Here is a 13577-nt window from a genome sequence, read left to right on the forward strand (position 1 = left end):
TGGGAGATCTAGGAATGTGGGGGAAAGTTTCAAATGAAAACCAGTTCTATTCACTTGGCCATTCGCTCTATTAGATATTTTTCTTTTGAAATATAATCTCCTGCCTTCAGCAAGAGAGAGTATATTATATCACACAGTGTGTGCACGAGAGAAATTAAGATGACTGCCAGAAGACAGCACCGCTTAAAAGCCAAATCGTTTTTAATTGGTGTGAACTTGATGAAGACCTAAGGATAGTGGGTTGGGAGATTAGCCAGAAAGGCTATTTGACATTTGATAAGACTCTCACTTGGGAGACATAAAATGGATGTTTATTGTTTTTGCTATTAACCCTAAAGGCCCGGAAAACCAAATATAGACAAACGCCCGCTCATATGCCCATGCCGACACACACACACGCACACACACACACGCACGCACATTTATTTTCATTTGGGTTCTGCTTCAAAATAAACAAGGTTCAAACATTGCAATGAGTTCATGAGGTTCCAGTAATGCACCCTTTCTACTTTGTGTGCTTGTGGTCTATCTTCCTGGTCCTGGAATGAGACCAAACACAAAGTGATTAACGTTATAGGCAAGGAGAGCTAAGGGTTTGGTTTGCACATCACCTATATTCTAGGTTTCATCTGGGTCTCATTTTGGAGGATAAAACATAAATCGATTTAACTGCTCGTCATTCTTATAAACTCATATATGTGGAAAAGATAGGAACTAAGACTCAAAACAAGTTGGAAGATTATTTATGAATCTTGGTGTGTTTGGTTTATCTCCACTTAAGGTCCTATCGCAGGAGTTGGGAAACTACAGCCCACAGTCCAAATTCAGACCTTTCTGCTACCACCCTCCCTCTAGTTTTTGTAAATATAGTTTTATTGGAACACAGCCACACCCATCTGCTTCCATATTGTCTCTGGCTGCTTTCGCAGCATGTTGACAGAGTTGAGTAGTTGCAATAACAAAGACCCACAAACATGGCCCACAAAATCTAAACTATTTTCTATCTGGCCCCTTCCAGAAAAAGCTAGCTGATCCTTGTTGTCTTGTAATGGTCTCTGAAGATGTTATAGGTAACAGAACAATAACTCTTAATGCATAGGAAAAGCTAATAGAGTACAGTTCTTTTTGCGATCGTGTCATCTTTCTTATTTGACAATAAAATTCAGCACATTATTAAATAGGAAGCATTATTCACACACCATTGTCAGAGTTGGAGGGCTTTTCATTTGCTTTTGGGTTTTCCTTATAAACAAAATAGTTCAGTGTGTGTTTTCCTTCATGTCTGCACCTGGCTTGTAACATTCAGTGTTTGTGTATTTGTTGTCACTTTTGTTCCAAGAGCCAGACAGATATATGTGTAATAAGAGGGTTAAAATTGTTTTGACTGTGATTTGGGGTTTTACAGTCTTAAAAAGCTCCTACAGGTATCATTACTCAAAGAAAAGGAGACTTTCTAATTTTTTTAGGATACTGCTTTTCCCTCATGTTCTCTAGGTGCCAGAAGACAGATCAAGAATTCAAAAATAAGAGAGGGAGGTGACATTGTGATGAGAACTTCTTGGGAATAATTCTGAGTGGGTCTTTCTCCCTCATCCACCTTTCTGACAAGGTTGTATGTGACCTTCATTCTCTCCTAAGCTCTTCCGTGGCTCAGACACCATGAGCTGCTGGGGGTCAGGGGAGTCTGGTTCTCCTGGCCAGCTCCGGCTCAGGCCCAGGAAACATTTCGGTTCTGATCCTTCCAATTTGAAAGCTTGGATTGGTTTCCTGCTAGAATTTCTATTTCCCTAAACTAGATAGGAACCATTTGCACTCACTAGGATTTAATGCTATAACCTTCTTATCAGTTCCTTCGTTTCCTGCCAAAGTCAAAGTTAGGGGACCAGGTTTGCATGCCTCCTCAGCACGACTCTCTGTGAAAAAGCAGTAGGATCCTGGAAAAATAAAAAATATTTATTCCTAAGTTCTTTTTCCAGATTATTATACTAACTTTCTGAAAACGTTAGTGGTTCCCTCTGGGCTTTTTTCCCTAGGTCTTTCTCAAGGTCATTGCCGTTATGGGCCATTGTTGATTAGTGGGAGGGAAAGTCTTTTTTTTGGAATTTGATATTGTCCTACATTGTAGAGAAACTCAGAGAAAAACCAAATTCTCACTAGTGTGGTTTCTCTCAAGGGGTGGGGGCAGGGAGGCTGCCGTCCCACAAACTTGTGTGAATTCAGGATCTCGTTTACTGTGACATGTCTGTGGATTTAAATTTGTAGCACAGCTTTTCACTATGATATAAAAAGAATTGTAGTCCAGACTAATTCAAAGAATGTGTGAGGAACAAGACTTTGCTCCATTCTTGGAAACTTACAAAAAAAGAACCTCTTTCTATATATAAATAAATCTTGGGACGCACATTGAGCAGAAAAGCAAAGAAAGTTACAGAATATCAGATCCAGACTAAAAAAAAACAACAAAAAAAAAAAAAAACCCACCTCCTTAAATATCGCCAAGGGCTTATTTTGTGATAGTTTTAGGATCCGTATTAGTCTACTATAAGAATAGCCAGCATCTCGCAGAAGGCACAAGTGCTGGGATTTAGAGAGAGTGAAGAAACCACCAATTCCTGCTCTGAAGAGCTACCGCTGTGGGTGCAAAGCAGGGAGAAAGCAGGTGGTCTGTGGCTGGAATGTCTTACAGCTGGGAGTTCATATGACACTTACAAAAAAACCAATCCAGAAACCCGTGGCAAATGAGCTCATGAACTAGACCGAAGCACCCATCACAGGACAGGGTAGCAGAGCCCCGAACGGCGCTGGGCAGGGGCGGCAGGTGGGATGCAGCCCTCCGCAACCCCCAGGGTCTCCTGCCTGGGGCTCTTCATGCTCTCCTCTTGTTTGCTTGCCGACTGCAGGTTCATCCCGGAAGCCTGGTCAGCCTGCACGGTTACCTGTGGTGTGGGGACCCAGGTGCGAATGGTGAGGTGCCAGGTGCTCCTGTCTTTCTCCCAGTCCGTGGCTGACCTGCCTGTTGATGAATGTGAGGGGCCCAAGCCAGCATCCCAGCGTGCCTGTTATGCGGGACCATGCAACGGGGAAGCTCCTGAGTTTAACCCAGAAGAGACAGATGGCCTCTTCGGTGGCCTGCAGGGTTTCGACGAGCTGTATGACTGGGAGTATGAGGGCTTCACCAAGTGCTCCGAGTCCTGTGGAGGAGGTAAGAAGGGGGAACTCTGGCTCACATCCCCACCATCATCTTGTCTTTTTTCTTTATCCTCTCTCCCTGCAGGAGACTGTGTCACATGACCGCCTCTAGTCCAGGAATGATAAGCAGGGGGAGGAGGGGAGGAAGCCATCCTAAATGGAAAGCATACTGAATGAAACACAGATGTATTTCTCTTTGGGCTTGAGTGGCGCTCAGACTGTCGGCTGTGAGTGGCCAACACAACTCATGCTTTTACTTTCAGTTGTCGTTCTGATGTTTTGCAATATATCCTAGGGTATCTGACTGAGAAACACAGTTGACACTAACCTGGCAATGCTCTCAACATTCAGTTTTATTTATCTATGTCCTTGCTTTAGTGCATGTGGTATGGACCAAGGCCCAAGATGACAAAACGTTCTACTCTTCCCCAGAATAGTTTAGAGCACCCGCCCCCCTTGCTTTACTCAGCGGATTTTCCAAAGCAGTACCTCTTTACAAAGGGAAAAGGATGTATAAAGGGCACATAACAGTGTGCTTACCTGGAACAGGAAAGGACTTTAAAGTCTAACCCCACCGCCATTTTGCAGATGAGAAAACGAAGGTCCGAAGAAGCTGGGTTGACTTGCAATCACACAGCTCGTGAGTGACAGCTGGGATCAGGCCTGCTAATTATTTATTTCCCTGTCCAAAGTCTTTCCAGCATACCTCACTGCTTTAAGCACTTAGAGAATTCCTGAAGCTTTCCCCCTTACGATTATCATTTAACTAACATTACATGCTTCCGTGTATATTGACCTGATTCTCTTAGGGATATTTCATAGCCATAACAACAGGTTCAGTGATTCTTTATTTCAGGTGTTATAGATGGTGTTGTGAGGGAAGAGGAGGGCATTTAAACCAACAATGAAATTCTTCAAGTTTATGATCTTTCTTACACAATAGAACATACATTAGATCCATAAAGCCACTGTCTCCCATGTCGGCTCCCAAGAGAGATTTTGAGAGGTGAGGAAAATACTGTCTAATTTCCTTGCCAAATTTCTCTCAGTGGCTGGCAGTAACCCCCTTTGGCACCTTATGGTTCTGTATTGCTAGCAAAGTTGTTCAACTGGTATAAAAAAGTATTAAAATTATTTTCCAGGGGCACCTGAGTGGCTCAGTCGGTTAAGCGTCCGACTTTGGCTCAGGTCATGATCTCACGGTTCGTGAGTTCGAGCCCCGTGTCGGGCTCTGGGCTGACAGCTCAGAGCCTGGAGCCCTCTTCAGATTCGGTGTCTCCCTCTGTCTGCCCCTCTGCTGCTTGCACTCTGTCTCTCGCATTGTCTCAAAAATAAATAAACATTAAAAAAAATTTTTTTTAATAAAATTATTTTCCAAAAATGGCTTCTAAACCATGGCATTTTGGAAACCCTTTTAAAAAGGCGTCTTATCATTAGTGAGAATGAATGTACAAGTACTTGTGCCCAAAATGTTCACATGCAGTTGAAAAGGAATACTAGTGGAACAAGTACATACTAGCAAAGAATCCATTTTCTCCATCAGATCTTTTAGCAAGCATTTAATAGTGTTGACCTTGAGGTTCTTGTTTGTTTCCAAGTCTTCCAGTTTCAAACTGAAATTGTTAAGCGTCTTAATGGAGGACCCTGTTATTTTAAAACCTAAAATCTTCCTTCTGATTCTGGAAGAATTTCCTGGAACACAGCTAATCTCTGTCCTTGTGTTCTTCTCCACACACATTGAGGGCATCTTTTCTTCTATGCCTACCAAGGGGAAGTGTTAAATAACCCTCAGTGATCTCTGAGCCCGGGCAGGAGCTGAGAAGTCAGGGGGAAAGACCACAACCCATAGGCACAACTCCTTCTTTCCAATATAACAAGTGACTCAAGAGTTCAGAAGGGGTGTGTTTATCCCCAATTTCCATCATCACCTGAAAGGAACCATCGTTATCCCTAGTCTAAAATGAATTTGCTTCGGAAAATTTTTTTTTTACTTATGGTCTCTCAGTTTTGGTTCTCAGTTACAAGTCAAGCCTGGAACTTTATGAGCAGATGGAAAAAATAGATGCAGTAATGGAATAATAAATAACCAGATACCTTTATCTAACCATTCTGCTGATCAACCAGTGGTATAAAACTCAAAGTGTAGAGAGCATGTGGAGTGGTTTTAATTTCAAATGTTTTCAGAAGATACTGATTTGGAAATAAGATTTGGGGGTTTGATATACAATTGATCTCTGCCTGTAGGAACTGAGCGTCTTTGTATAACATAAATTGTGCATCCTTTATAGCCAAGGCAGGGTAAAGTTACTGAAATGTCTTATGTCTTTAACTGTCAACAACTGTGCACACTTACCTACACTTATGTAACTGTGCCAAGGTAATATATTTACACCTAAAATGGTAGAGTTGAAAATTCCAAAGTGGTGAAAATATGGTCGGGTTATATGGTCCATATGATGCCCATATGCACTAAAAAATCATTTCACTATATGGGACATGTATATTTTGAAGTCAGTGCTTGGCAGTAACATTGTGCTACTTTGATCTTTCACCGAAATATAACCCACAAGGTTATATATATTTTTAATCATTCTTGCTGAAGCCTACCAAAAATGTGCAGGATTAACAGGTAACTTTTAAATCAATTTTGGGTTATAAGGCTGGTCAGTCTATTTTATTGTCTTCCCTATCTCAAGAGCTAAAACTGGATAGATACAGAAGGAACCTTTCACCTAGCAGAGGTAGCAGCCAGAAGGAACTAGTTAGTAATTTAGGCTATGGTTGGTGGCTGTGTTTCCCCAAGCTGTCATCAAAGATCACGTAACAATTATGCTCTTCTGGGAGATATGAACACTGAAAATCCCATTTTCTGGAAGATTGAAAGTTAGCCTAACCTGTTCAGATATGTGTCCTGCGTCCCACTATCATCTCCTTGTTATATTTTAATTTCCCACATGTGAACTAATAGGTGTGGTCAAGGAGAGTGGCTTTGAACCTGAACAGCTTTATTACATTGAACTCCTAGACGGTAAAATCAACATTAAAACCTAGCTGAGGGAAAACTTGAAATTTACTTGGGCAAGAATGAAAGGTGAAGTTTTAAACCTGCCACTCCCCTTCCTTACGAGTCCTCTCTCCTTTGTTTCTGTCAAGAAAGGAAAACTCAGAATCGTGAAGTCGTGTACTTAAACATGTGTCTGTGTTGGTTCAAAATGTCCTTCTAAGTGCATATATTAGCCTATTAGGAAAGAGCACGCATTTAATGAGCCAACTTCTCACATCCTGGCCAACTCCGCTGGGCCAAGTATGCTGTGACCTCACAGGTGAGGTTTTTCACATGCCCTCCCTCCTGTGACTTCCCACGCTCCCCATTCCAGGGCAGCTCCCTCCCTCCATGTGCCTTCCCCCAGGCGGCCCTCTCCCACCTCCCCTTGGCCTACACAGCACTGTGCTCACAATGCCCTGCCCTTGAGGCATTTCCTGCATCACACCACAAAAATGTATTGTGTGTTGACCACAGGGCTGGTCCCAGATACTCCTTAAAATGACAGAGCTCTGTCCTTAGTTTCCCTCAGCACCCAAGGCCCCACCTAAGAATGCGAGTAAATGGCCCTTATGGCTAGGAACATTTAACACAGTGCCGCTGAGGCCTCGTGTTTCGTTTTATGATATGTTAGATTCGAATTTGGTAACTCTGGAATGCTTCTTAATCTCAGCACTTAACCACCTCCCAGGTGATACTTATCTGGAGCTAAGGTTTATTGGTTTGGGGTAATGAAAATTTGTGTTCCACACGCATATCTAAGAGGACAATACTGACGTCCTTTTAGAACTGTTAGCCCTTGAGACCCTTGTTCTTTGCAGTGATAGAAGGACTTCAGTGGTATAAACTAGGAGTTCGTGAAGGAGAAGCAAAGCCCACCGTCCACACAGCTCCACACCTAAAGCCCTTTCAACTGGGGGAAGTGGTAGGACCTGGGATCACTTCCTGATGATGTCATCGACTCAATTTCATAAAGTATTCAGTAGCCGGAAAAAGCGAAAATGTATTTTAGAGTGACGTTTAGAATCTCTTGAATATTGGGGCGCCTGGGTGGCTCAGTCGGTTAAGCGTCTGACTTCAGCTCAGGTCACGATCTCACGGTCTGTGAGTTCAAGCCCCGTGTCGGGCTCTGGGCTGATGGCTCAGAGCCTGGAGCCTGCTTCCGATTCTGTGTCTCCCTCTCTCTCTGCCCCTCCCCCATTCATGCTCTGTCTCTCTCTGTCTCAAAAATAAATAAACGTTAAAAAAAAATTAAAAAAAAAAAAAAGAATCTCTTGAATATTACCAGGTACCCAAATGAATTGAAAGCCTAATTTCTTTTTTTTTTTTTTACCTTTTTTTAACGTTTATTTATTTTTGAGAGATAGAGACAGTGTGAGCAGGGGAAGGGCAGAGAAAGAGGGAGACAGAATCTGAAGCAGGTGCCGGGCTCTGAGCTATCAGCACAGAGCCCGACGTGGGGCTCGAACTCACGAACCGCGAGATCATGACCTGAGCCGAAGTCAGACGTTTAACTGACTGAGCCACCCAGGCACCCCTGAAAGCCTAATTTCTAATATAACCCCAGGTCTAGATTCTGTATAGAAGACTTAGCTTTATCCAGCACTTTGTCGTCATTACCTTAATGCCGGACTCTCCCAGGGGGAAGTATCAGTGATGATTTCAACAATTTCTTGTGAGATGTTTTGCTACATTGTCATACCATGAATTTCAAATGGCTCATCCCAGATGCAACCAAGAGAGCAACACTCTGGAGCCAGCATTATGGAATCTGGTGGGATAGCTTGAATGTCTAGTAGAAATTGCAAATGCTCCAGCCTGAACTGACCACGATATATTTCAATTTTAAAGCTCACAAAAAGCTTAAGACATAGAAAATTTACATGCGTGTGCTCAAAGTAAATACTGTGATTTTTGAAAAGGTTTAATTTGTCAGACTTCTGGGAAAGGTGCTTCCGATTCTGGCTTTAAAATGTCACTTTCCGGGAGCCTGGGTAGCTCAGCCGGTTAAGTGGCTCACAGTTTCGTGGGTTTGAGCCCTGTGTCAGGCTCTAGGCTGGCAGAAGGGAGCCTGCTTAGGGTTTTCTCTCTCCCTCTCTCTCTGTCCCTCCCCCACTCATGCTATCTCTGTCTCTCTCAAAATAAATGAATAAACTGTAAAAAATAAATAAATAAAATGTCATCTTCTTTTAGAGAGAAAGAGTGCAAGTTGGGGAAGGTCAGAGAGAGAGAAAGAGAGAGAATCTTAAGCAGCCTCCACACCAGCACAGAGCCTGAAGCAGGGCTCAGTCTCATGACTGTGAGATCATGACCTGAGCTGAAATCAAGAGTCAGACATTTAACCAGCTGAGCCACCAGGCACCCCAAAATGTCACTTGTTAAATGGCAGTCTTTCTGAGTGACCTCAGTCCGTATAACATCACCTTAGGAAACTTTGGCCTGTTGGGGCAACTGGGTGACTCAGTCAGTTAAACGTCTGACATTGGCTCAGGTCATGATCTCGCAGTTCATGGGTTCGAACCCCATATCGGGCTCTGTGCTGACAGCTCGGAGCCTGGAGCCTGCTTCGGATTCTGTCTCCCCCTCTGCCCCTCGCCTACTCCACTCTGCCTCTCTCTCTCTCAAAAATAACCTTAAAAAAAAAAAAAGGAAACATTAGCCTGTTGATTGAAGTAATAACTACTTGGAGAAATATGGGATAGATGGCACGAGGGAAGGAGCAGGACTAATAACTGATTAGGGCAGTTGTATATATTGGGTACTTTTGATAAAGCAAGACAGAAAATAAGAACAAGAAAATGTTTGTGTATTTATATACAAAACTAATTATATAGGTTGTCACGTACTCTGTCAAAATCATATACAAATATTTAACTACACATAGATATATTAAGCTGTATGTATCTTTTTATACACAGCTATGTATGACTGAAAGCAGAGTATCGAGAATGTCTCATCTGGCCTCTTCCTTACCCTGCCCTCTGCTGAAGTGATCCCAGACAAATGTCTAGGTTATTCCCGAAGATCTCTAGCAGATAGAAGCAGCCTTTTAGTATTTTTAAATGTTAGTCCTGTCATTAACAGCTCCAGTGCTAAGGCATTGCCTCACTGCTTATCAACTACATGACCTTAGCAAGTCTCTTCACCTTTCTAAGCCTCAGTGTCCTTATCTGTAAAATGGGATAAAAATAGCACTTACCTCATGGAGTTGGGAGAATTGCGTGGTGCATGTCAAGCTCTTAGCATTGGCACCCGACTAGTAATGTCCCACCTGTGGATTTTGACTCTTACTATGACCGTGGGCACCTGCGTGAAATGTCTGGTCATTACCATACCCACCTAAATGTTTCCTTGCTCCATTAAGGTCTCCATAAGGGGTCCTGCACACCACCTCAGAAGACCTGCCAATAACTCTGCACCAGCCACTGCTCAAACTCGTGTCAGAGACACGCAAGTGTCTGTGGGAGCAGTATTTCCCATGCATGTAGAAAAGATTGTGTTTCATGGGTATAGTCATTGTGTACCTCGTTCTCTTGCTTTTGTTCCAACTTCCAAAGCCACCCAGGTCACTAAAGACATGAACTAGAATCAAAAGGAAACCAGCAAAGATTGGAGTCCTCAAGGCAAGGCCCCCGGAGAATAGCAGTCTGCAGAATATTGGCTATTAAAACGCAGCTCTTGGCCTCCCTTCCAAATACAACAGTCGCCTGTTGATTAAAATATAACGTGTGAAGGTCTTGGGGACATTTTTTTTTTGTCACCCTGCCCTCCTTCTGCATTAAATTATCACACTCCCGCTTTGGCAGCTCTATGGCTTTGGTGGCGTTATTTTAAAGCATTTCATCAGGACTGGTGGCCAGCTCTCCCATGAGGGAAGTTGCCCTCCTCAAGGGTCACATTTACAGAGGTTCAAACTCAAGAGTACTTTCTCCCTGATCGAGCGGTGCCTGACAAGATGGGCAGTCCTGGGCTTTAAGCTGCGTTCTCTGACATGTAGCCAGAGTCCTACCAATCACAGAGGCCTCCCACCAGCTGCATTGTCTACACTTCATCACCCCACACACGCCCACTCTGGCCTGACAGTGTGATTTGTACGCAGGTGTCCAGGAGGCTGTGGTGAGCTGCCTGAACAAACAGACGCGGGAGCCTGCTGATGAGAACCTGTGCGTGACCAGCCGCCGACCCCCCCGGCTCCTCAAATCTTGCAGTTTGGATCCCTGCCCGGCCAGGTAAGGGGCGAGGGGCGCGGCGCCTGCCCTTGCTTCCCAGGAGCGTGTTCAGGGTAGGGTGCATCTGTCCACAGCGCAAGACCAGAACGCTTCTTGTTCAAAACCCAGTGTTTTGAAAACCAATTAGCATCAGTTCAAACTTTTAGTCAAATCCACTTAAGTTTAATTGAAACCAGGGCTTTGGAATTCCAGCCCAATGGTCACACTCAGGGTCCAGAAAGCTCTGTACACTGAAATGAGCCCCATGGCGTGCGTGGCTGTGCACGTGCTGTCGTGCTGTCTCCTAAAGGGAACTTGAAGGACCACAGTCTTCAGGGTCTCGGCCACTTTTAGCTGGTATCCCAAGCCCTCACGGCATAGTAACAGATTGGCTTGTGGACTACAGGGTGGCTGGGTGGTATAATTGATCCGCTGTGAAATCCGCATGCACACAGCATGCAGATTCATTATAGCGTGCTCTGGAGTGTATGTGTGTCATTCCACATGCATAAAATCAATTAGAGCATTTCATTTTTTGGTCCTGCCTGGGTCTCGTTTTTACCCGACCTTGAGCCTTAGTTAATCAATCCAATCACTGCTCCAGTCCACACAATTTTATGGTGTCTTGAAAGACTTGCCTGCAGATACTTCTCTGGAACAAATCTCTGTAGAAGCTAAGCCATCTCATCGGTGATTCTGGTTTCAAAGGGAGATTATTAAAGAACCAAAGCCAGACTTTCAGGTGTACTGATGGAATGAAGAATGTTATGAGATAAGGTCATATCCTACATAGGAAGGGGAATGCTGTTTCTGAACGATATCTCTTCTGTTTCTGCAAAGTAACACGGAAGAAGCAGGGCGTTGCCTTTAGGCATGGACAATAATTTGCTGAGGCAGCTTGTCTTATTTCTCAGTCAACAAAATGCCTTTCTTAGGAACTTAAAGGGTCCAAATTATAGGCCAAATCAGGACACAAGCTGATAGTGACACTTCTGCTGGTCACCAGAAGTGTTCCATGTATATTTTTTTCAGGTTACCTTTTTTTAATTTTTTTTTTTAATTAATGTTTATTTGTTCTTAAGAGACAAAGAGACACAGTGTGAGCAGGGGAGGGACAGAGAGAGAGGGAGACACAGAATCCGAAGCAGGCTCCAGGCTCCGAGCTGTCAGCACAGAGCCAAACGCGGGGCTCGAACCCATGAACCGCGAGATCGTGACCTGAGCTGAAGTCGGACACTTAACTGACTGAGCCACCCAGACGCCCCAAGGTGTTTCATATATTGATCTGGATGGTGGGCTCGCTTCCCCCTTCCGATGCAGAAATAAGGAGGGCCTATGGTACCACCATCTCCATGGCAACCAGCAAAGCAGTCAGCCACTACTTGGAGTAGCACTCCACCCAGGAGAACAGCAGCCAGAAAAATAGAATCGAGGGCCAGACCCAGAAAAGGCTAGATCTAGTGCATAGAATCCCAAGAAACCTCTTTTCTGTCCCTGTTTGACCTGGTCCCTCATCTCCCACCTAACCTCACAGTTTTCCAATTGGGCAGACCTAACTGCATGGGCAAGGGGGTACAAACCTCTTCCGTCTGACTGCGTTCTCCCAAGAACAAGCAGAGTAGGTTGGGCCTGGACGGCCTGTAAGGGCCTTGGCTAGGAGGTCCAGAGGTTCTCACCCTAGCTCACACCAGCCATGTGACGTGGGGCAAGATGTCTGCCCTTTCTGTTTCCATATATGCAAAATGAACAGGCGGTAGGAGATGATCTGAGGTGACCACATCCTTCTCAAATACCCCACGAGTCTTCGTTAGTCTATAGGCAGACACACTGGACCGCTACCGCTGTGTGCTGCTAATTGATGTCATTTCTGTTCCGCTTACTTACCATCACTTTAAAAACAAGCCTAAGTGTCTAACCACATTCCAGCGTGGTAATGACATCCAAATGCTGTGATGAGCTGAGGCAATGCTGAGAAGTCAGCACCCGGGACCAGCTAAAGATCTTGTGGGATTTGCAGCCACTAAATCCGACCCTTCCTGGGCAGCAGAAGGAAGAAGACACAAGGTGTTACTTCCCATCCTCAAAGTACTGAACATAGTTAAATTAGATAGGCTTAATTTACTCTACGACCTTTATATTGACTCCAAGACAAGGACCCTTGTTAGGCTTAACTTTATTGCATTTGCTCCAGATAAACTCGGTGCTTTAATCTCCCACCAGCCAATTATCAGACTGACAGGCAAGGCCTCTCTTACAGGGCACAGCCAGGGGTTCCTTGGGCCGACCGTCCAGAGCTGAGTATTTGTAGACTGATGCTAATTAAAACAACAAGAGAGGGCCGACATACAGTGGCCTGATACCACTCTTCATCTCGTGTTAAAGAGCCAAAGCAGATTTTCATCTTAAAAGTGAGTCATGTATGGAGGTGCATTTCCTGTGAGCTATTTCAGTGTGACATCAGAGGGGAAACAATCTCTCATTCGGAAACTAGGTGTAGGGTGTACATAGAAGAGAAATGGATTTGGTAGGGACATAATAGTCCCTGTTTTCCCAATAACCTGTTCCGTCGAATAATTTAAATCTTTAATTCACAATTCTTTTCGTGTACAGATCAGTGTTCCCTGCACATTTTAAGGTGTCCTCTAATGGGCCCCAAGTTCCTATGCATTGTCTTTTGGGCTCTTGGTCCGTGCTGATGTCTGTGTGTTCAGAGCACCATAGCATTTTCTATGGGACATGCAGAAATGACGTTTCCAGTCTTGGTCACTGGGTTCACGTCTGAGAGGTGGCCACCAGTTAGGACAAGTGGCTTTCCCAGGCAGCTGTCAGTCCTAATACACAGATCAGAGAGCCACTTTTTCCTCTTATGTGTGGTCAGAGTTATCACACAGAAAATGCCAAGGGCCTAGAGGGTGTGTCCCCTCTGGGCATCTTTCTGAGATTAAATATACCTTCTCCTGACTTACTCTGTGTGGATGGCAGGGCTGGTATCAGAAGTGCATGTCTAACTTTCTCCAGGTTCCCTACATTCTCACACCCAGCTCTCCACAGCAAGGAGGAGACTCTCAAGCTGGAGGTGTCTGATTGTTCCAGTGTGTGTGTGTGTGTGTGTGTGTGTGTGTGTGTGTGTGTGTGTG

General features: G+C 44.3%; 1 protein-coding gene across 1 annotated transcript in view; it reads left to right on the forward strand.

The window, feature by feature from the left end:
• Nucleotides 1-13577, forward strand: part of ADAMTSL1 (ADAMTS like 1) — a 405773-nt gene that overhangs the window by 221161 nt on the left and 171035 nt on the right. Inside the window, exons 19-20 of the mRNA XM_049627010.1 lie at nucleotides 2901-3202; nucleotides 10332-10461. Of these exons, the coding sequence (XP_049482967.1) occupies nucleotides 2901-3202; nucleotides 10332-10461 (432 nt within the window). The remainder of the gene's footprint in view (nucleotides 1-2900; nucleotides 3203-10331; nucleotides 10462-13577) is intronic.

The sequence above is a fragment of the Panthera uncia genome, chromosome D4, assembly GCF_023721935.1.
Source record: "Panthera uncia isolate 11264 chromosome D4, Puncia_PCG_1.0, whole genome shotgun sequence".
NCBI lineage: Eukaryota > Metazoa > Chordata > Mammalia > Carnivora > Felidae > Panthera > Panthera uncia.